General features: G+C 37.3%; 1 protein-coding gene across 7 annotated transcripts in view; it reads left to right on the top strand.

The window, feature by feature from the left end:
* PPHLN1 (periphilin 1) overlaps positions 1-23553 on the top strand; it is a 76298-nt gene that overhangs the window by 27589 nt on the left and 25156 nt on the right. For 6 of the 7 annotated variants that reach the window (XM_063323128.1, XM_063323127.1, XM_063323126.1 and 3 more), the window contains exons 6-9: positions 879-1135; positions 5130-5212; positions 10100-10219; positions 12819-12959. In XM_063323128.1, the coding sequence (XP_063179198.1) occupies positions 879-1135; positions 5130-5212; positions 10100-10219; positions 12819-12959 (601 nt within the window). The remainder of the gene's footprint in view (positions 1-878; positions 1136-5129; positions 5213-10099; positions 10220-12818; positions 12960-23553) is intronic. The other variant, XM_063323129.1, reaches the window with a different exon arrangement.

The raw sequence follows: 23553 nt of genomic DNA, 5'->3' as shown, positions 1-23553 counted from the left end.
TTAAATTGGATACTGTTTCTTTGACCTTTACATATATATGTATATTAATATAATTTGCAGGTAACCAGGTCATTTGGGGTATGGTCTGGAGTAACAATGTATAAATTTAGTAGAAAGTTTTGGTGTTTACTAGAATATGGTTTCAAATCAGTTGGGTTTCATGTAATACTGAGTGTGTCTGTGACATTTTACTGTAAAGTTCAAAATTAATATTGTGTATTGTGAAAGACGTAGGCTTTTTAGGAGGCATAAATCTTCCTATTTTCATTCAGTGTTTGACCTTGGGTGGATACATAGGCATGAGGATAGATATTCTGCAGTTTTCTTTTTTTTGTCCTTGCTGGATATAAACTGAAATCCCTCAGTGATATTTCCCATAACAAGATGTACGAAATCAAATGAGGCACATGGTCCCCTGAAAATAAGGATAAGAGAAAAACAGAGTTGACAAACAGCCAAATAGTGTGAGCAATATTTGTATATGCATTTTATCTATTGTAAATTAAGGCTTGATTTTCAGGTGGAGTGCAGAGTGAACCTGAAGGAAATGAAATGTGAGAGTCCAATTTCTTGAATGTCTCTTTCTCTTACATTTTGCTGTATTATTGAGAAGTAAAAAGGAATTAGCTTCTGGCGATGTAACTGAATGAAATCTGAAAAAAGTACATACATATACATTTTTGTTATACTTTCCTACTTGTTTTTCATTCATTGCTTAGTACTCTAACAATGCTGAAGATTTCAGACGTGCTCTGCAGATGACAGCTGACATGTTTGTATTTACCAAACATTAAATCTTGCCATTGTATTATCTAGTGCTGTTCCACAAACATTGGAAGGATAAACAAGTAACTTTTATTTTTCTGTTGTCTTCAAAGGGAGGTCAGAGATGGCTTCAGAAGAAAAAGCTTCTATCCTTCTCATTATATGAGAGAGCGATCCCCTCATAAGAGGGACTCTCCTTTCTTCAGGGAATCGCCAGGGAGCCGAAGGGATTCTCCACACAGCAGATCTGGCTCTAGTGTCAGCAGCAGGAGCTACTCTCCTGAAAGAAGCAAAGCCTATCCTTTCCACCAGTCCCAGCATAGCAGAAGTATGTCATCTTTACATAAAAGAAATATTTCTTCTCAGCAAGGTAATGCTGGATTAATGATGAGCACTGGTTAGTGAGGTGAAACTGCAGCTCGCTGTATAAGTCCTTTTTCTTTACGTGCTGTCTTTTACAATGAGAAAACTAGACATTTTGTACCGATTATGTGTTGGCTGGTCTTTGGTTGTTTCATTGTACTCTCTGTTCCCTTATGCATTTCACGTGGGAGATTGTAGGTGTTATTTCAGTAGCAACTCTAGCCTGACTGTAGGAGTTTCAGCTGCACAGCTTTTTCTGGTATCATACGTTATTTTCCTTTTAGCATCAACTGCTCCTGCTACTTCTTTATGTGCTTCATTGGATTCCCTTAGAAGAAACTTCACTGTCATCTATAGCAGATGAAGACTCTTCTTCCTGCAACCAGGGGAAAAGAGGGATTAAAAAAATTGGAGAAATTACATACTGCTACTCTTTACATTTTCTGAAAATGTTCTTACAACTGTATTATTAGGGTTTTGAAGCTGGTTGGTTTTTAGCAATTTCATCTCATCGTCAGATTCTCTCAAATCTTACTTTTCTTAAAGAAATGCGAAACGTACACATACTGTGTATGTTCTGCCTTTTAAAAGCTTGGCTCTTAATCTTTCCCAGAAATCTAATGAATCATCTGTTTTGAAAATATTTAAGGTTTTCCTATTTAAATAACTTGAAAAAGGGCAAAATTGCTTTTTTTAGTATACTACAATTTTAGCCGCTGCTGTTTGTACAGCTTATGTAAATAAATCCGGTTTGATTTTCCCTTATGCAAATGCTTTCTAGTGAACTATACAAATCTACTGTTCATTTTGGCAGATCTTAAAAAATTAATTACATATTTTTTTATTCACTGATAGGCATATTGTGTGTTTCCAGAGTGGCAAGCTGAACCATTAGGTAGCACTTCTTGCCAAAAAAGATCTTGTGGAGTTTAGTTAACATTGTTTAAATAAAGAGGAATCATTTCACTCCTTGTGGAATACAAATTATCTTTCTAGCTCATTATTGCAATTCTTTTAACATTTTGTAGCAATACTTAGTGACCGTGAATTCCTGTAAGTGTAGGAGAGGAAGAGAAAAAATACAATATTCAACTAAATTTGTAGAAATGTTGTAGATGTGCAGATCATAATTACCAGGAACAGGAAAAAATTCTTGGGAGAAATCATATACAATTTTGGATCGTTTCAGGGTTTTCCTAAAATTTTGAGCGGACTTCTTTCATGTTTGTAGTATGTTGGCAGAATTACTCAAACAGTAATGGAAGTAGCAAAGTAGAAGCAGACATCTTCACAAACCAGAAAAGATGCTGGTCAAGAGAGGAGTGTTGCCTTTATGTCTGTGGCTTTGGGGATTTTTTTCTAGTTGCATGGTTAAACACTTCTCCACATCATCTTTAAATCAGTTTTAAGAGACCACATGGCTTGTACACTGCACTATTTCTTTATAGCTGCCTGTTCCCTGGAAAATAGTACTACTGAACTGTTTCTCTAGATGACTGAATTAAAATGGCCTATTCACAAGGTATAAATGGCTTAAATAATACTTTTAGAATTGTGTTTGAATATGATTTGTCTTAGGTAAGTTCATGTATTACGTATTGAAAAGAACCATAAAGTGAGACATATCTCATATGTCAGCAGTACATTTTAGTCTGTACTTAAATGGATTTACAACATGCAAAGTATATACTATTTCCTGTGGACTTATAATACGGTGTCTTTTTAAATATCATAATACTGTTTAAAATCGTGCTGTCTGAAACAGTTTGGCTTGATGACTTCCACTGAAGGAGGAATATCCCATGCTCTCCAGCACTTTATAAATTAGGATAAACGCAGGATTTGACCAAAGAAAACTGGGAGGCACACAAAGAAGCCTGGTGAAGGGAGGGAAAGGGCTCATGGGATGGGACAGGCATTCAGCCATGGCGAGAGTGCATGGAGAGAAGCAAAGTGGTGTTCTTTCAGCGGGCCAGTCCGTAAGGGGTCCGTAGAGCGTGGTGTGCTGAGGAGATGCAAGGAGGCAAGTAGTGGCGCTTGGAAAGCGTCATGTTCAATTGTGTAGATAGGGCTTGTGGGTTCAAAAGAGCCACACGCATCCAGAAGGAATGGCCTCCTAATAATGTCTCCAAATTAAATGGTGGTTTCTCTATCTGCTTAACTTTGAATAATTTACTGTCGCTTGTATCAGCTTATTTCATCTATTCAAGCAGATGCGTATAATCCACTCAATTGAGATAATCTTAAAAGAATCCAGTGTGGCGGAGGCAGCACGTAGGAGGCAGAATTGGAGTAGTCTGTAAATTTTAAAGAAGGTAGCTCATCCATGGGGCTGAAAAGCAGGTATCACAGGAGCAAAACGTCTGTGTTACTTGGTGGTGTCAAGGGAGAGGTTCTGTGCTTTGGGGAGTGTGACAGATTAAAGACATGATTATTTCTATCTCCATGGTTTTGATTTTTGCATATACTTTGTGTTTATTGGAACTGTAAATTTTTCAGTGTTTTCTTTTTGCTATTTCTTTTCATTGTTAAAGAGCTTTTTTAGTTAAAGGTAATTCATAATTCACCTTTTGTTTTATGGCTACTAGGAATTCTTAAAAACATAGCAAGCAGCCTTATTTAAGTATCCTCTCCGTTTACCATCATCTTCAAATCAAGAATTGGAGTGCAATTTGCAATGTTTGCTTTTGCCAGAGGAACTTCCCCAGCTTTTTTCAGTAGCATTTTCGAAAGACCTATCAGTAGCTGTGAAGACTTCTGCATGGATTATTAGTCCTTCAATGTCATACCAGTAACTCACGTGCCTCTAACAATGTGCAGAGATGAGCAGATGTTTGATCTTTGCTCTGTATTAAGTCTACACTATACGTAGTGTATGAAAATGTGGGGAAAGAGTAGAAGACCAACTTTTCAAATACCTCTTAAACATTTCCTATTGTTAAAAGTTTGCATTTTGCATAGACTTTTCCTTACATTTTTTGTGTGGGTGGTGGTATTTTAAAATACACAACGCGATGCAGTCTTATTTTATGGTGTTGAGTGAAAAAAGAAAATAGCTCAGCTATTAGGAGTGAGATGCCATGTTTGCTCTTTATTGCTTCGCCTCATTAAATTGAAGCCGTATTTATTTATGGTTCTACTAAAATAATTTATATCCCAATTTTCATAAGTATTTGATAGACTTTTTAATTCATCCATTTCTTAATTGTATTGATACAAATTTAATGGAAACCTAGGTAAGTCTGTATTGTTTTCCGTTTGTGAACAGTCAGCCATTTACCAGTGAGTGGGAATGGTCTAGTTAATTGAGACCTACTGACAACCCGTATTTTCTTTTCTTATTTACCTTTTGCAGATCCTGTAGATGTAATCCCTGGACCACAGGTTGAAAAGTAGTAGTTTACCCTGCAACCAGTTCTGCTGCTGCGGGCTGCCTGCAACTGCTCTGTGGCAAGGCTGTGCACAGACTGTGATTAGCACCTGTGATTAGCACAGTGCATTTGAATTGTCATGTTGCCGATTTTAAGTCTTACAAGAAAAACACTGGCAATACAAAGAGCATCTAGCCTGTGGTTGGTACAAAACAGGACTGTTTCCCATGGCAGGGCTTTTCAACATACTGTGGCCTGCTAAACCAGTTCCTTCACTGCCTGCTTTCCTGGAATGATTGACTGGTGTCTAATGTTTCACCTGTTTATATTATTATAGGAATATTAAAAAGTAAAACCACATCATCTTGCCAAATCATATTGATACGCCCTTTTGGTTAATGTTAAGAAAAAAGACAATGGTTTTTCCTAAATAAGTGAAATAATATAGCTGTGTCTCTTCTCTCTTTGTAAAGAGAAGAAAGTGTTTTCAGTATTTATCAGATGATGGAGAGTATAGATTTCATGTCTGACTTAAGTTAATTTCACTGCAATTTTTCTAAGCCAGTAAGTATATTTGCAACATACATCTTTAACATAATTTTACAGTCGTTATTTTTTTCTTAATTGTAGGTAAAGAGAGGACTTCAGTGCAGTCACTGAAAACATCAAGAGATGCATCACCTTCGGGCTCCACAACAGTACCCTCATCAAAGGTGAATTTTCAAGTACTTCTCACCATGGTTTCAGATTGTTCATTGTTGTTGGAATTTTTCCTCAGTTGGAAGGAGATACTGTGTGCAACTGTTAGGGAAAGGAGCATCTTGAATTGCTCTGCAATGCAGCAGAGGATAGGTTTCCCTTATCTGGCAGGAAAGTGCTGATAATGCTGTGTATCTAATGATGACACCGACAAACCTTTCTGTTCTGTATTCACTGTCTCATTTTAGGAGAAAGGGAGTCTTGTATATATTTAAAATCGTCATTTTCCAAACTACAGAGTGTGCTAGAAAAGGAATGGCAAGGAGAAAAATGGGGAAGCAGTTTTTAGGAGAAACAGATCAATTGGACAAGCCTGTACTTGGACTGAACACCATCCTTTAGTGATTCCTAAGCTGCGACTGGGTTTGGAAACAGTGTGGTGAAGTTTCTGACTGGCTCTGCAGGGGCGGTTGGACCAGATGATCTCCAGAGGTCCCTTCCAACCCTGTGATTCTGTGGCTGGGAAGATGATGTGCATAACAGAGTTGACTTGGAAGCAGGATGCTCGAGGATGTGGCAAGAATGATAGCGTTTGCTTGGGGAGGGAGCCACATTGCAAGATAGTTTGGTAAATGCCATTTTATGTTCTAAATGATACTGTTTAATTTCCCGTCAAGAAAATCTTGTGGGCTGAGCGCGAACTACATAATCTTGCTAATTAGTTAAATGGACAGGCTAATAAACGCTAATGAACAATGCACATTCAACATTGTTCTGGCTGTCCTGTGGCAGCAAAAATGTTTTCACATCACAGCCTGTGAATTATATTTGAGGTTAAAATGAACACTTCCACAGGAGTATTTTCTCTAAATTGCTGAGAAATGCTTTAATGAGAAATAAAGGAACAATGCATTTTATTGTTCTAAGTGAATAAGGTCCTATAAAAAAGTAGTATTTGCCCTAAGTAGCATGGTGTACTAACCTGGTTCTTGAGGACTTTTTAATAAAAGCAGTGGAATGTTTAAGCAACAAAAAAATTTGGAAGAAAGAAAGGTACTTTTTGTTGTGAGAAGGTGAGACTGAAGGAAATAATTAGATGGGGAAAAAAATCAGGCTTTGGTTGTGCTATGTCATTCTAAGTACTTATCCCTTATGCAGCACTTTCAGAACTGCTGTGCTAGGAACTAGCTAATTGCCAATGTCCTTAAGGGGGGGACAGCTATTTTATAGCTATGTAAATAAGGAAAGTAAGATAAAAGCTGTTACACAGAAGTTACACCGATTTGGGTTATAAAATAAGCTTTATAGTTAGTTCACCTGTTTTGCTTACAGACTCAGCATACTGCAGCTTAATACCAAATCCTTGCTTAATGAAAACCTTTGAGAACAAGGAGACATTGCAAAATCTCTTGTTCTCCTATTAATATGCAGCGTGAGCTTGAACTATGAGGTGTTCTTTAAATGTTTTGCTTTTTTCTTCAGTCAGGTTTGATCTATGCTGTATTGGATTTTTTTGCCAGCAGTTTGCATATATCTGCTGGCAGTGGATATCCACTTGATGTAAGCTCCACAAAATGAAACTGCCTGTTTGATGGAAATAATTTCCCCAGACAATACATATATTTATTGGGTATGTGTCAGCTGCAGAAATGGAAGTACTTCAGTGACCTTTTAATGCTTTTTCTCTTGAAGTCCTATGCTTGTAATGAACTGTCTTGTGTCAGTGGAGCCTCCTGGGGGGTGATGGCTGGAGTACACTGACCAGTTAAGTTGTACAAGTGCTTCACTGACAGAGAAATATCGATAGAAGAAGTCTTGGCAAAACATGATGAACATTTCTAGGGCCAGGGTCTTACAATCTACTTAAACTTGAGAAATGAGTTCTATACTTTATTTTGTAGATAAAAGGAGATAATTTTCAGTGCTCTAAGTTATAATTTAGCTTTGAAATACTTACAAAGGTATATGCTTCCACAGCAATATCTCTTTTTCACTGTAGTAACTATATGCAAATCTGGAAAGATATTCTTATCTGTCTTATAATTATTTTTTTACATATTCATGCATGTGAATTAATACATGTTGGTGTTATCTGATCTTAACCACCTGTTTAATTGACTATGGCATGAAGTCTTTTGTGTTTAATAGCTGTCTGGACTGCAAGCCTTGGAGGCTATATCCAACATAATTAGAGCAAAAGGCAGATGTGTGAGACAGGGAAAGCTTCCCAGCAAAGAAAGCAGAAAAGTAAGAGATTTTTGCAGTTATGCTGCGCATAAGAACATAAGGTAAAAAAAGAAAAAGACACGTCTTTTTTGAGACAGGGAGGAAAGTTTGGTTGGTTTTTATGAAATACGCTTGGTTGTTCATTTCTTACAAGTTTGCAGCCTAAGTAGCTGCAGACATTTTCCTCTGAGAAATATGTTCCTATTCTTTCTCCTCAGTTGTAGCGTACCTGTGGAAATACTGTTACTTTATTACATAAAATGCACTCAAGATTTTTTAATACATATTTATTGACTTGCTACCGATAGAATTAAATTTAGTAAGATTAAATTGAACAGATTTTTTGCCATATTCACTAAAGTGCTTAGTTTCTGTTTATGGCTTCTGAAAAATATTATAAATCATGTGAGATTTTATTTGTCTTCATTTCATGCGAAGTCAAATGTCAGTGACAAAGAGACTGGTAATTTCTTTTTGCTAGTGTTAGCCAGAGCTACATTTGAGGAACGCGAGAGATTCCTAATAGAACTATAATGGAAGATAGTTTTGGCAGCTAAGGTAAAGTCAGGTTAAAGTGGAAAAGTCAGGCGTACTATGGGGCTGCATAGGGAAGAGTGTGGCCAGTAGGTCGAAGGAGGTCATTCTCCCCCTCTACTCTGCACTGGTGAGGCCATACCTGGAATACTGCATCCAGTTTTGGGCTCCCCAGTTCAAGAGGGACAGGGAACTGCTGGAGCGAGTCCAGTGAAGGGCAACTAAGATGATTGAGGGACTGGAGCACCTCCCTTATGAGGAAAGGCTGAGAGAGCTGGGACTCTTTAGCCTGGAGAAGAGAAGACTGAGGGGAGACCTTATTATGGCATACAAGTATCTAAAGGGTGGGTTGAAGGAGGATGGTGCCAGACTCTTTTCATTGGTTCCCAGTGACAGGACGAGGGGCAATGGGCACAAGTTGGAATGTAGGAAGTTCTGTTCAAATAGACGGAAAAACTTTTTTACGGTGAGGGTGACAGAGCACTGGAACAGGCTGCCCAGGGAGGTTGTGGAGTCCCCTTCTCTGGAGATTTTCAAGACCCGCCTGGATGCAGCCCTGAGGGATGTGCTCTAGGCAATCCTGCTCTAGCAGGGGAGTTGGACTAGATGATCTCTAGAGGTCCCTTCCAACTCTGAAGATTCTGTGATTCTGTGAATAAGAACATGGTAAAAAAAAAAACTGGGCAGACTATAGTTTGTAGTGATATTAGTCTAAGAATAATTGTGTAGTTTGAAAAGGTGAGCTGGGCTAATTATTCTATGAATTATATTAGCCCTTTCTTTTAAGAATCCTCTTCGTACCCCTGCATATTGAACTTTGTCACCTCCTGACTTTGCTGATTATAATTCTGTAATTTACAATTATAGAAAAGAGGAGTTCCTAGTTGAACATTGTGTTGCACTTTTGAATTGAGATAAAGGTGGTGCCTTTATGACACAGGATCCTGGAAGGGTTCTGTGAGCTGTGTACTTATGCCATACTACACCACAAAGAGATGTTTGGATAATATTTTACTTGAGGTAAGTACAAAAGGTCTGAAGATGAAGCAGTTTTATTACAGGTCACAGTATTTGCTTCCTCTGGCCATTTATGTAATTTGGAATGAACTAATGATAAGGGGGGAAATGTTGTTTTTTTTCTTTTTTTTTTTAAACTTGTTTTTGTTGTTTTTTGGGGTTTTTTTTGCCCATCTATATGCTAAGATGGAACAAGCATTGGGTAGAAATTGTGACAACCTTTTTAGGCAGTAGGATTTTTGGTTCTTTTTTTTAGACATCCATCTTAGTGTTGCAGTTTTTAATACTAGAGTTGTATTTATTCTTGGATGAATGCTTCTATACATACAGTTGATTTAAATGAAATACCCACATAGTGATAACAAGATTTATAAAGCTAGCTATTCCTAAACTGGTTTTGGTACGAGGGTGTTTGTCATTGTCTGTTTGTTGCTCTGTTAGTAAAAGCCAAATCGTATTCTTAGAGAGAAACAAATTTTTAAATATTATTTATATGACTATTTCCATCTGAAAAGGTAGACTAAAAGCCCGTAAACCATGACTGACTGTATTATAAATGGTCAACATTCCCCCCAAATAAAAAATAATGAATTTTAATGGAAGCAGTTCTGATTGTTTAAAGTATATATAAAATCTTTTTGTCCCTAATTGGCTTAAGTTTTATACCCTACACAGTATTTAATAGTTTAGTTTAAATTTGTTGCAACCTTTTATGCCTGAAAATCACATTGAATTATTGGATCACTCCATACTTATATCTGACTTCTTAGTGCCCATTTGATCCAAGTCTCTTTAAACTCAAATGGTCTCAAATAATTTTTCTGTTATTTCTGCCCCATGAATTTAATAAAACTGATTCTGAAACTACAGTTCTCTCTTAAACATTTTTCTGAACTTCATTGATTTATCTGTTTTTCTCCTCTCTTTTTTTTCCTTCTTTCTCTGCTCTCTCCCCACCCACTTTTATTTTTAAAGAAATCAGCAAATGAACTAGCTTCAGCTTCCGTATTCCCTATTTTACAATGTTTCAGGAATCTGGATAACTGCTTATTTTAGTTTTGAAGATGTTTTACCGTGTATAAATACACTTAATGTTAAACTTTGACTGTAATGTTTTTGTACAGGCCTTGGATAAGAGTAACAGACTATCGGAAAAGGAACTCGCAGAAGCTGCAAGCAAGTGGGCAGCTGAAAAGTTAGAGAAGGCTGAAGAAAGCAATTTACCCGAAATAACAGAGTATGATGTAAGACAGCATTAATTGGATTATTTTAAAGTGTTACAACAATAGACTTGTTTTTCTGTACTCTCCTGAAAGGCTCATTTTGTAATTTACCCCTGGATTTGTCTGCCTGTGCTATTAAATGTTTGTTGAAAGGGAGTGAGAGGGAGACTAAAGCCTTGTGATTTATTTATTTGTTTGTTTGATTGTTTATTAAAATACACAAAAACAGAGTAGGTTTTGTTAGTATAATTTGAATTTGTGTTGAGGTGCAACTAACAACATAAGGCTCCAGCTCTTCAGGGATTCTTCAAAGAACTCTTGTGCTAATGTAGGTCTGTATGCCTACTGAACTCCTTAAAATTAGCGAGGGGCTTCTGAGTCAAAATACAAGGGTACGTGTAAAACATAAGATTAGAAAAGAAACTCTGGTTTACTGGGTGCAGCTTCATGCCGTGGCAGCCTGCCATGCCATATATTCCTTTTCAGAAGGCAGTCCTCCTCTATATTAAAAATTAAGCTTTTGCCATGGTACTGCAGTAGGTAGATATATTTTTTTTTTTTTCCCCAGAATCATTATTTCGTTAATAATCATTGTTAATTAATTGCCAATTTATACCCATCTGTTCTTGCCCCTCCTTGTCTTCTACCCCTTGCTATACTGAAGTATGATTATAGCCCTTTTTAGTTCTTGTTTTGTTATGCTGCTGGGTAGGATGCCATTTTTTGGATTCCACTATGTTAGCGGAAGATGTATTTGGCATTTAAAACAAACAAAATGTCATGTGAAGTCTTTTTAGTCTGGTTTAATTCTGTGATCATTTCATCTTCAACTTTCACTTTGTTCAACTTTAGAGGCAGTCTTACAAAAACAGAATACTACCTACTTTACAAAGTCACGTGCCTTAAACTTTATAATTAATGAGTTTGTATTTTATATTTGTTTGTAAATAGTTTGTGGGAAAATAAAAGCATCTTGGGAAGCATGAGGTTTCCTCCTTGCATTTCACGCTTGTGGAACCTAAGGGCTAGATTAGAGAAATAAACTCACTGGATCCATGTTTATCTGAACTTCTAAGTCCTGTCCATTGATGTAATGGCTGAGCGCATCAACAGTTTCTTGATACTGGACAGGAGGATCCAGTTGGATAAATAAACCGTTCATTTCCCTCCAGGAAAAATAAATTTTAAAGAAAAGGGAGGGGAGGGGTTGGAGTGAGGAAAAAGAAGCAGCAAACTGATCCAAGCATGAATGCCATACAGAGGAGAACATATGCGTGGACGTTTCTGAGAGGTTCAGGAGAGTAACAGTGAAGAGAAGCGTCACTCCTGTTCTTGACGAGGGGAAGGTCATGCAAGGGAGGAAAGAACAGAGTTGGCCATATGGAGAAGAGCTGTTTAAAGCTTCCTCTCAGCCTCAGAGAAAATTGCAGTGGCAAAAAGATTCAAAATAAAGAAAGATTCAAAATGAAACAATTGCAGGAGATTATGGCAGAGTCGGAGGTGATTTATTGAGTGTGCTACAGGAATGCTAATGAAGGAGGCATTTCATTCTGAATCCTGGAAGAAAGGATACTTCTCACCCTGATTACTAGGCTGGCATGTATGAATTGCAACAGCTTTTAACTTTTCCCAGTTTATCTTGCATAGCGCTTAATAGTTGAAGTTTGTGTTACACTGAACTTTTGAGCAGCTTTTACTCCGTCTTGCGCATTTCATGATTTACTGCAAATTTAGGATGTAATCTTAATCGTTTATATTGCTCTAGTGCTTGTAGGGCCACTTAAACTTTCTTTTTTGTCTAATGCTTTTCTCTTTGACGTTATTTAAATCTTAAGATTCTTCACTTTTTTATTTTTGAATAGTAGAAAATACTTGTATGCATCTTCATAAGTTCTCAAACCTTATTAAAAAATAAATTAACTATTCTACAAATCTGTTCCATAATATTGCATTTAAACATGCTGTAGTAATTTTTTTCTCTTTTTGCATTGTCTATATAGACTCCTTGGAGTGGGAGTCTGTTTTCTTTGGGGCAGGGATACCGTCTTAATTTCTGGTTTAGAGAGAAGCTTATACAATTCCAGTATTTCAGTAAGATTTCTCGTATTATCAGGAATCATCTAAGCATATGTTTACTTTTGTTATACAATACGTATCTCTGTTCCTTTAATATTTAACCTGTGGCCCGAATGCTCTAAGAGTTCTTTCTGACAGCATTTTGATTTTGTCGTTGCCTATTTACCTTTGATTTTTTTACTTTTATCCTTCCCCAGAAAGCTAATCCCACTTTCATTGTGGATTTCTTGCCAGCTGGGGTTATAAATATCACATATACAAGTTCCTTCTCAGCAGAAGGGCAGGTGAAGGTTATCTGACATCATTGTCTTTACACAGTTAAGACCTGAGTCATAGGTTTTTTATGATGTCACGTTTTCTACATGTTTAAAATCCATATTTCTATCTGTTAGACTGTAGCAATAATACTTCATTAATAGTCTTGATGAGCAAAGTCATATCTAATTGGATGACTGTATTTAGGTTCTTATTTTTGCTCTCACGCTTTGGGGTTTTTATTTTGCTCTCAAAACTCTGAAATTTTAATTTATTTTTTTTTTTGAAGGCTGGATCTTCAGCTCCATTATACATCGAACAAACAGAGGAAGCAGAAACAAATATAACGGATAGTGCAGAATTATACGAGGATGGTCATCTTCTTGGCCGCTCAAAAGCAATTGCAACTAAGACGAAGGAGATTGAACAGGTGAGTCCTCTTGGCATTTTGTCACTGATACAGTACCTGTGTAATGGTTTGATCTGCTAGAAATATGTTGATTTATTTTCTTCCTTCTTGGAGCGTAATACGAATGTAATCTGATTTCTTGAGATGATGTGATTATAACAGCTCCAGCTATTTAATTCAGTGCACTACTGAAGAAGCATGACATTTATCTGCACGTGGAAATTAGTGGTAGTTTTCTGTAACTTACATGCAACACCTGCTATTTTGCAAGCCAAGAAAATGACTGCGTCTTTGAATAATTGTTTCAAAATCAAATATAATACACATGATTTCAAATATAATTAAAAAGTAAGGCTTTACATGAGATCAAATTATCAAAAATTACTTTTGCACTGTAATTTCCTTAACTTAAAAATATACAGTTTGGGATTGAACACTAGAAGCTGCCTGTTGGGTTGGATTTTTTTAGTTGTGGGTTTTTTGGGGGGATTTTGTTTTGTTGGGGTTTTTTGTGTTTGGATTTTTTTAAATCAGATTTGAATCTCAGTGCCTTTGTCGTTCGCTGAAGATTAAGCACCCTTAAGTTTTGCTTTGCATCCAGTGTTTTATATTTGGATTAGGGAAGGCTATTGTGTTCAAAATTTATATTCTTTTCTCTTTTGTGTTTTACTTGGGGATTGATTTAATACAAAACAAGATTTCTATTACTCTTCTTGTAACACTGAGTTTTTTAGGAGGTTCAATGGAAGTTTATTCATGTATTCATCTTTAATACCGCGTCATAAACAATCAAAGTGGTTTGTTTCCATAGTTTTGTTACTTTAAATGGCGAGTTTGGAGATTTTTCTGACTTGATCTTTCTGACGTAAATGCAACTCTGCCCAACCCTGGAAATGGCGTTTAAAGTTTATAATTTGGGTGGGAGAAGGAGATTACTTTCTTCATACTTGCTCTGATTTACAATGTTTTCAGCGTGTGGCTGGGATGGGTGGAAGGAAAATATAGATCACTTGTCGCCCTTGTGATTATCTCATAATAACATCTTCAAGAAAATAGGTCTCTGGTCTTGTTTGAGATAAGCTTATCCTAGGTCTTCGTTTTCCATCTTAATTCTAGAGGCCTTTATTCTGTTGCCTGTGAGCCCATTTCCTGTGCTGCAACACTGTTGTTCCTTTTCTTCTTGACACTTGAAAAACAACTTTCTACTCAATTGGTTTTGGGGCATGGTTTTGTTTTGGGTTTTTTTGTTTGTTTTTTTTTTTTTTTTTTTTTAAAGTTGACTTTGCATAATCACGTTCCTGGTGAGCGTGGCTTTGCATGTCTCTGGGTCTGGCTGGGATGGAGTTAACCGTAGCATAACTGTGAGGGTCAAGATGCAGTTTGCTTATCCCTGTCTATCTGATCACCAGGTTGTGCATTGCCTAAATCAGCTACTACCAAATGCATAAACTTAGGACTATTTAAAAATGACAAACTGAAAAGACTAGGAGCAGATTTTAAAAAATAGCAATTGCGATTATTTAGCCTGATGCTAGTGAAACTGCGACTGGTTTATTTCCCATGAAGATCTGCCCCGAGGTCCTAAGGACAGGCTTATAGTGAAGACAGGTGAAAATTTGGGCATAAAAACCAAATGTTATTTTCAATATGATCTAATGTTATTATATTTGGTAGAGTTTGCACTTATCTCTAAGGAAATCTAGATTATGTTCTGTAAGACAGAATACTTTTAGGAACTTAGCTCAGAAAAGCCTGAGGAACAACTTAAAAAGATTTGGATTTCATAGAACCAGTTTCTCCTGTTGTTGATTTGAATATTGAAGCTGTCAGCTTCTGCAGAATTAAAATAAGATTTGAGTGGTACTGGAATCCTCTTCAATACATTTTATTAAACTGAACAAGATTCTTATTTTTTTTAAAAAATCAGGTACTGTAAATTTGCTGAGAGCTATGCAAGTAATGTATTTAATCACTTAAACATGAGACTGTAAAATGACCTATGTGTTTTTCAGATAAATGTTTAAAAGTAACTTCTTCAGCAACTTTAAAAAAAATACAGAAAATTTATTGTTATGATAATCCTGATGATTTTTGTAATTGTGAAATACTGTGAATCTTCCTCCTGTATATGGAAGCAGTCTCTCTGGAGAAATTTGTACGCTGTTCTGTTGGCTTTGAACTGTCAGCCTCTGAAAGTGAGTTTGGTTTAATTCTGTGTGGCTTGAGATCTCCGCCTTTGACAAGGAATGAGAGAGGGAGCAAAGAGTGGAATGGAAACTAAATTTACAGTCCTGTGGTGAACTGCTTACTAAAGGTTCTTCGGATTAACTTCTCAATATAATTTATACGAGTTTACTACTGTTTAACTGAAAGTGTGTTTCTGGTTTTTTACACAGCTTTAACATGCAAATTTAATACTGTTGCTAGTCATGCTGTATTGTTTATATAGATGTAACATTTAAATCTTAAAAGTGAACTGTAGCCTATAATGTACTTTAGGAATAGGAAGACTGACTTGATAAACAAATATAGAATACATTTAGAAGAAAGCTTTGATATTAATTTGTTTCTGATTATTCGTTTTGAAGAGTCAAATAACAGCAGAAAAAAATTTTGTTCTTTGGAGTTTTTTCCAGTTGAATTTCATTCAAGTCTTTAAAATACCTTCTGAATACCTGGTTTTAATGTATTATTTCTGGATTGTAATTTTGTGGAAGGATTACTAAAATAAAATACTTATTACAAGGAGTTAAGCTGCAAAAATGGTGAAGCTGTAATCCTTCAAAGCAAGATTCCCAAAAGATTGGTTTTCAGTCTTCACTGGACAGCTATTAAAGTATATGAAATAAATAAATAAATCAGGGTAGAAATAACTTCTCCTGCCACTGGGTATGTGTCTAAGAATTGGTGAAGGTCCAGATAGTGTTTGAGAAAGTGAGGCTTGATTAGAAGGCTTGACCTGTTAGACCTCTTCTGCCTCTGTTTCCCAAGTTTCTCTTGGAGTACTTGATCCTAGTGATGTTTGCTTTTCAGTTCATATTTATTCTCGTCCTGATTCCCAGGTATTCTTGCTGTTCCAAATTCCTGATAATGCCCTCTCTGCTTTGTCCTCTCTATCTGTCTCCAAAACTCCAACCAGCAAGAAGAGTAAAATTTTCCAAATATGTACTTTTACTTCATAGTATGGTACTATTTCAGGTAAACCCAGAGGCAAATACCTGTGGTGACAGAACACATCCAGTGTCGCAATGAGTAAATTCATTGCTGTACAGCAGAGAAACAGGCAGCCTGAATGCCCTGGGCAGGAGAGGGGAGGGCGGCAGCCTGTGATATAGTCTGTTATTTCTCTTAAGAAAAAACAACAAAAACAACCCTTAAGCAATTGAATGAAATATTCATACGGGTGTTCTGTTTAAATAAGTCCATCTCCATATCTTACGTATCACTCATATCACTCTTTTGTAAAGTTCCCTCTGCTTTTCCTCTAAGTTACAATAACACAATTGCCAAATCCACAATTTTAGATGGAATGCGATTGTAAATGGTTGCTCTGGCTCATCAACAAAATATTTGTATGTTATTTGTTTGGTGGGGGACTTACTGCAAGCATTCATGTAAAATCACGTAATTTGAAGAAAAATAAAATTCTTTGTGTGCTGAGTATGACAGGACAAAAATTGTCAAACAAGTACTCGTTGCTGTTTGCCATTTAGTGGCCATCTTTTAAGAGTCTACAGTTGCTTTGCAAGTATTAACTGAAGCTGACGTAAAGAGAGGAGGATAGAAGTTGTGCTCATGGATGAAGGCTTGGAAGAATCCAGACGCTGTTTGAACAGAGCCAAGAATTACCTGTTTGATTCCCAAACTAGAAAAACTCCAAAGCGTGTGTTTAATTTGAAGTCTGACAATATTACTTGGGAAGGAAGAATATGGTTGAAGATGCACAGGCACTTGAGAACGTTGCTGAAGTGGGAGTGCAGATCCTGGAAGTCTCTGGTCTCATCTTTGAAATGACAGGCGTAGTGACAGTATTATGGAAACGTCCAGGTTGGATGAGACCTCACCTGGGCCAATCTTCTCTTGAAACGGGGCATTAGATCAGGTCATTCAGGGCTCTGTGCAGTTGAGTCCTGAGTATTTCCAGTGAGGGAGACTCCACTGTTTTTCTGGACAGCCTATTTTGGTGTTTCTCTCTGAGCTCAGCTGCCATCACAGTCCTACACGCTGTTCTCCAGAATATGGTTTCCTTCCACCAAGGATGTGGTTTCTGCTTCCTGCTCCTCTTGGCAGTTTCCTGTCCCTATTCTTGAACTGCGGAGTCCCAGCTCCTTGCCGTGGTCCCCTGCTTTTGGCTGGCTTCCCTGCCTATCAGGACCTGTTCCGCCTGGAGTGGGCTCAGCTGCTCTCGGGGAAGGTTTGAGTTCCCTCTGGCTCTGCCATTTTGTGGTTGGCAGAACAGGAGCTTTCCTGGCACTTCCACGTGGCAGGTACTGGGAAAAGTGATCCCTTCCACCCTGGTGCATCTTCTTTCCCACCTTTGTGCCTCTTGGCACTCAATGAAAATTCTGCACCATTAATGCGTGTCTCATGTTTTAATATATCCTGTGAAGTAGGGTCTAGATCCATGAGGGGTCTTTTGATGTTCTATTTGTAAGCAATCAGAAACTTTGGGGAGTTTTTAAAAACAAAAATGGTGACGTAATTAGCTTTCTGTGTTCTTGTTTTTGCTTTTTTAAGCTAGGTCTTTCCTTATGCCTTTGAACATGCCTTTGCCTCTTTCCTCCGCAATTACAATTTTGAAATGTGGTGTTATACATTGCCTGAGCACAGTGGGGTAGGAGCCCATTCAATAGGTGTTTAAAAGATTGATCTGGCTACTTGAAAACAGCGTAGCAGAGAATTTTCCATTGGCGTGTCAAGGTCAATGATTGTCCATACGTTGCTGATGTAATAATTTCATGCACTTTTTTATATTTTTGCATTTGATAACATGCAATATACAGTATTGTTTTGGAGTTGTTTAGTTTCTGTGTTTATATAGTTAAGAACCAGCTTATGTTTTTAGCACGTAATGTGCTGAAGTGTGTTTTTTTTCGGAAGTGATGACAAATATGTCCCTGCTGTTAAATTCACAATTGGAGCGATTCAGCGTTGGTGTTACACAAAAGGCTATCTCTTTGTTGTTCCTTTATAAGCATGAGTAGCAAGGATTCTTGAAATGTCTTATCTTGTCTAGACATCAAGTCTGCAACACTGTGTTAATTAGTCCATTATTATTTGTCCAGTTTCTTGAATGTTGCATGTGCAAGTTGAAGTGACATGGGTTACCTCTGCAAATATATTATTTTCTGAAGACAAATTTTACCAAATAAGCTGTGTACCTTCCTTGATTTTTGGCAAAAAATCAAACCTCCAAGTTTCTGAATGAGATTTGACACTCAGACCTTAATTTGTCTATTACCACAGAGCTCTGGCATCTAAGAAGGAAGCACAGGACTTAATACATTCCTGAATGCTTTTTTTTCTTAATGGAATTACTGGCTGACTGGATGCTTTCAGTTCAACAACATTTTTAAATGTTCAGCAGAATAATTTTTTTAAATGTGCAAACATTTGGATTAATTTCTTGTTTACTTGACTTTCTAAATTAATGTTACTCAACAGCCCTCGATAGTATTAATGAGCTGTTACACTAATTTGACAGCCTTTTTGCTGGAAGATGCTAAAAATCACAGATTTTTCTAAAGCTTGCATTTGGAACTTCATAGATATGGTGCATAGAAAGAAGGAAAAAATGGGTGTCTGTCTGGGTCAACAGCCTGTCCAGATTCTGTTTCCACATCTGCTGTCTAACTGCTTTTCAGTTTTAGGTACGTTACTGAAGTCTCTGGCCTAGAAGTTGCAGTTAAGTAAGAAAAACAGTTAGGTTTCAGCAGTTGTAGTTTCGGAAGAACTGTTTCTTGTTCTGCTTTGTCAGATCTCTTATTCTGGTAAAATCTATATAGCAATAACTGGATTGTCTTTGTGTGCAATTAACACTTTTTAATGAGACTCTGTTCTCTGTGCTGCTCTGAGGGAAGAACGACAACACACAAAGTAAAACTTTACGTTGCAAGGACTGAGTTAAGAAAGTTTAGACTTTAATATCAGACCATAAAGAAAATGTACAGGTGTTTCTGTCATGATAAAATAGTTACAATTTCTGTAAAGTATGGAAATATACTGCATGCCTTCCTCCCCACCCTGTCCCGGGTCCATTGCTAGTTTTGTTCTGCTTCAAACACAACAGTTTTACAGTGCTTCAACAGTGTAAAGGTGAAAGAGGATGTAAATACGAGGTAACTTCCACACCTTGGCTAGGAATAAACTAATGAGAAACCGTGCAAGTATATCAGAAAAGTTTTATAAGTTCTGGGTATGTTAGATTAAACATGTAAGTTTTAGCAGTTGTAGTAAAAGCAATAAATTGGACCGGTTGGAATCGAGGAAGGAATGAAGGAGGCTGTGAAAGCTGACCTTGGATATACCTTTTCTTTTGACTTCATCTGAGCCGGGGAAACAGGTTACCATTTCCTTAGATTAGCTTGTTCCTCTGCTTGTGCTGTTGCTCATTTCAGGCAAAATGATCTAGGTTAGAAAAAAATCCCCTAATTAAAATATGAGTTAAGAGGTAGGTAAGTTAAGTGAAGCTGAGGGAACTGGAAGAGTAGCTAGAGAACACATTAAAGGATTATTTCTGATTATGGATGAGGTCAGACGTGCTTTGTTTTTGATGGGAGTAGACAAGACAAAAGTAACAGGCCAGATGAGAGAAAGAGAGGGGGAAGATTTTGGTTCCCTCCTAGCTTTTCTGTTGTCCTTCAAACCTTGTGTACTTAGTACACAGTAGCAAGGCTTAATGATGGGCTCATTATCATCAGTCTAATTTGGCTGATATCATAGTATGTATCATGCCTCCTCTGAGCTTATGTTTATTTTATTTAAATGTAGGATGTAATTAAGTGTGTTAATTTATTTTTTCCTAATCAAGAAAACATTTGTCTCAGGTTTTGGTCTTTCACCTTAGGCTTCTCAGAAAAATTGATGATGATTCCTTTACTTAATGATATCATCTGCCTATGATCTTGTTTCATCCTTTTGAGGTTTATTAGTTTCCTTATATCAGTATCCTTCTCCTTATATACAAGGCAAGTCATTTATTACTTTTTGCACTTAGGCGCTTTTTCTTCCATATTAATTTTGACTTGCTAATTTTTCTGCTATCTTTTAATATTTATTGTAGACCTCCTTAATTTTTACCACTGCAAAATCAAATCAATTAAGTTGTTATGCTTATTTGCATCCTTATAGTTCACGTTTGCCTTAAGTCTCATTTTGTGCTGCGACCTTTCCGTTTTCTAAATCTCAGCTGTTTGTTAGAAATTTGCGTTTTCATATTTACTGGGACTGCACGTGTTTATTGGGACTACAAGATGGAGAACATAGAGGCTTTTGGTCAGTATTCCCATAGTATCATTGATTCTCCTTACAAATACATTGATTTAAAGCAGGATACTTTTAAAAGAATGTGAAAACTTTAACAACTACTCTTTTCTTGTGTTTGGGTCACAAGTTGCAGTTCTTTCCATTTTTTTAGCTGTGTTCTCTTCCTTTTCCTTGGCCATTATTGGGTTATTTGGTATGCACTGCGGTCTTCATAATTACAAACTGCTGCATATGCAAAATCGGTGCAAGTCACTCGTTTTATTTCAGCACCTGAAGGTATAGTTTAATAAGAAAATGTATTACCACATTTCAGCTTTCTGGCAGCAGCTTTTTTCATTGGAAAGCTGATAAAAATTGAGTGTTATTTAATATGCAAGACTCAGAGGGATACTTTTAAGAGGACTTAACGCCATAAATGTACTATACAGTAACAGCGGGATATTTTCATTCTTAGAGAGACTCAAATACATTAGATAGAATTCATATGTAGCTCTCTATCATTATCTAAATGGAAGATTTTATGTTTGACAGTTTATTTTGCCTTAAGTTTTTTAATGTAAACAGTTTTTGGCCTGTGCTGAGCACATTATTTTGAAGTTACTGAATGCCGGGGACTCAACCCATTGACAAATCTAGTCATTGATACGGTTTTTGATGTAGTGGTGCTTCATTTATGGATCAAGCAATACTGCAGATTATAAGATCTCAGAGGACTGTTTGCTTACAGACAGTCTTAAAGGGGATTGTTTACATATGTAGTAATTTCATGGCAGATCTCTGGAAGACTTAAATGAGAGGATGGTAATAGTTGGGTACTTAATAAAATTGCTGGACTTAGTTAAAACCAAATAAAATGTGAAAGAAGGTTGTACCTGTTCTGCTCAGTGCCCAGCTATTCAAATCTGAAATGCAAGATCCACTTCTTGGTCAGATAAAATGAAAAATCTAAGGAGTTGTCACAGAACCATGGAATGGTTTGGCTTGGAAGGGACCTTAAAGATCATCTAGTTCCAACCCCCCTGCCATGGGCAGGGACACCTCCCACTAGACCAGGCTGCTCAAAGCCCCATCCAGCCTGGTCTTGAACACCTCCAGGGATGGGGCATCCACAGCTTCTCTGTGCAACCTGTTCCAGTGCCTCAGCACCCCCACAGTAAAGAATTACTTCCTTGTATCTACATCTCCCCTCTTTCAGTTTGAAGCCATTACCCCTTATCCTATCGCTATGGGCCCTTATGAAGAGTCCCTCCCCATCTTTCCTGTAGGCCCCCTTCAGGTACTGGAAGGCTGCTATTAGGCCTCCCCAGAGCCTTCTCTTCTCCAGGCTGAACAACCCCAACTCAGCCTGTCTTCAAGGGAGAGGTGCTCCAGCCCTCTGATCATCTTCATGGCCCTCCTCTGGACTCACTTCAACAGGTCCATGTCCTTATGTTGTCCATTAAATAGTATTTTTTCAATCAACAGCTAGCAGTGATTGTTTGATTTAAAATTTCTTGTTCTGTTGTGAGAAACCAGAAGAACTTAACAGGATGAAAGAAGACTTGGAAACTGTAACACTGAGTAGACTAGGAAGAAGAAAGATTAGTTTCAAGGGATGGTGAGTGTAAACAGAATTGGAAAAGGCGTTAGGAAGAGAAGAAACTCTAAAACTGTGTGGGCCTTGATGTATAATTAGGAACTAATTATGAGAAATTGCCTGCTGAAAAAGCTGTCAGAATGTAAGATGCTTGGAAGGATAAGCAGAACTGACACTGGCGAACCTCCTGAGAAAGCTGAAGGAGCAGAAATGATGAATAGTCTGAGCCTTGATAAAGGCAGTATTTTCTGTGGGAGTGAGGGTTATTGGGGTTTTTTGGGGGGGGGGGGCTTGTTGTTGGGGTTTTGTTGTTTTTGGTTTTAATAACTTGAATTTAATTTAGAGGATAGAGAGACCTTCCTCTCCAACTTTGTCTCCATCTTATTCTTGCTTTAACAGAAGGGCATTGGTAGACTTGAGAGGTGGTTTTAGCAGTGTTTGATTTTATTTTTGAACTGTTTTAGGGGTGGAAGATAACATTCTCTCTGAGTTGGCTCAGTGCACTGAGGCTTAAAGTTTCAATTTTTAGTATTTTTCTTTCTTATATCCTACTGTCTCTTGAACGAGGCATCTTTTGGATTTCGGAGAATACTTCAGCATTGCTGCTGGGGAAACCTGCTGCTTCCTAGATTGAAACAGAATGAGAACAGGATCAGTCCCATATACCTAATAATTAAATCCAGAAATGTAAATTGCCTCAGAAATAGCCCTAGCTCAAAGACTACTGTCTAGCATCTCTACCACCCCCAACACTGGTTTCACATCAGCTCTATCAGTATTCCCAATATAGTCTGAGTGTTGATCTTCTGACAGACCTAGAGATAAAACATGAATCCAAATGGTGCTTAAAATAGGAGGTATGTAGGGCTAACAGAGAACAGTGTCATAAAGGAAAGGTTTCATAAAACCATATGTGATGATGGGAAGGTGGTAACTGAGTGAACATGCAAAAACCCCTGGTAAGTGACCAAAAAAAACGTAGTGTCAGGAAGGCAGGTGACAGGAGGGACTTGATGTTTGGCATGGGAGCTGGTTTCCATTTCTCCTGCACTGACAAGAGCTTTCAGGCCTCAGGAGGCAGGAGTAGACAGCGACAGAAGAGTATCACACAGACAACCTGCTGAAGCGTGAATCTAGTTTTATGGGGTTTTTTTCATGTGTCTTATTCCAGATTGTAGGACTGATATTAATATAACAGAAACTTGTTTTGTAGATGACAGCTTTGCTGGTGCATGTAGTTTAATCCTCTAATCCATTTGTAATCTGATTTGTATACAACAGTGATTTGTGTATAAATATAGGATCATCTGTGACCAAAGACACTTCAGTGACAGGTTGTATTTTGTCACCTGGTTCTTAAGTTTCTATTTCTTTTTATATTCTGTATCTCCGTGCCTAGCCTGACGCTTTCTGTCTTCTGGCAGTTGTTCCACCGAGCAGGTTAAACTCAATATGTTTTAAAGATGGGTAGGCTACGCTTTTTTTAATAGCTTGTTCTTTTCTGTGAACGTTAGCGATTTGACAGCCATTAATTGGGTGGCATTTGGAAAGCAA

This window comes from Chroicocephalus ridibundus, chromosome 1 (genome assembly GCF_963924245.1).
Source record: "Chroicocephalus ridibundus chromosome 1, bChrRid1.1, whole genome shotgun sequence".
Classification (NCBI taxonomy): Eukaryota; Metazoa; Chordata; class Aves; order Charadriiformes; family Laridae; genus Chroicocephalus; species Chroicocephalus ridibundus.
The sequence above is the reverse complement of the archived record's forward strand: the minus strand, read 5'-3'. Positions and strand labels throughout refer to the sequence as shown.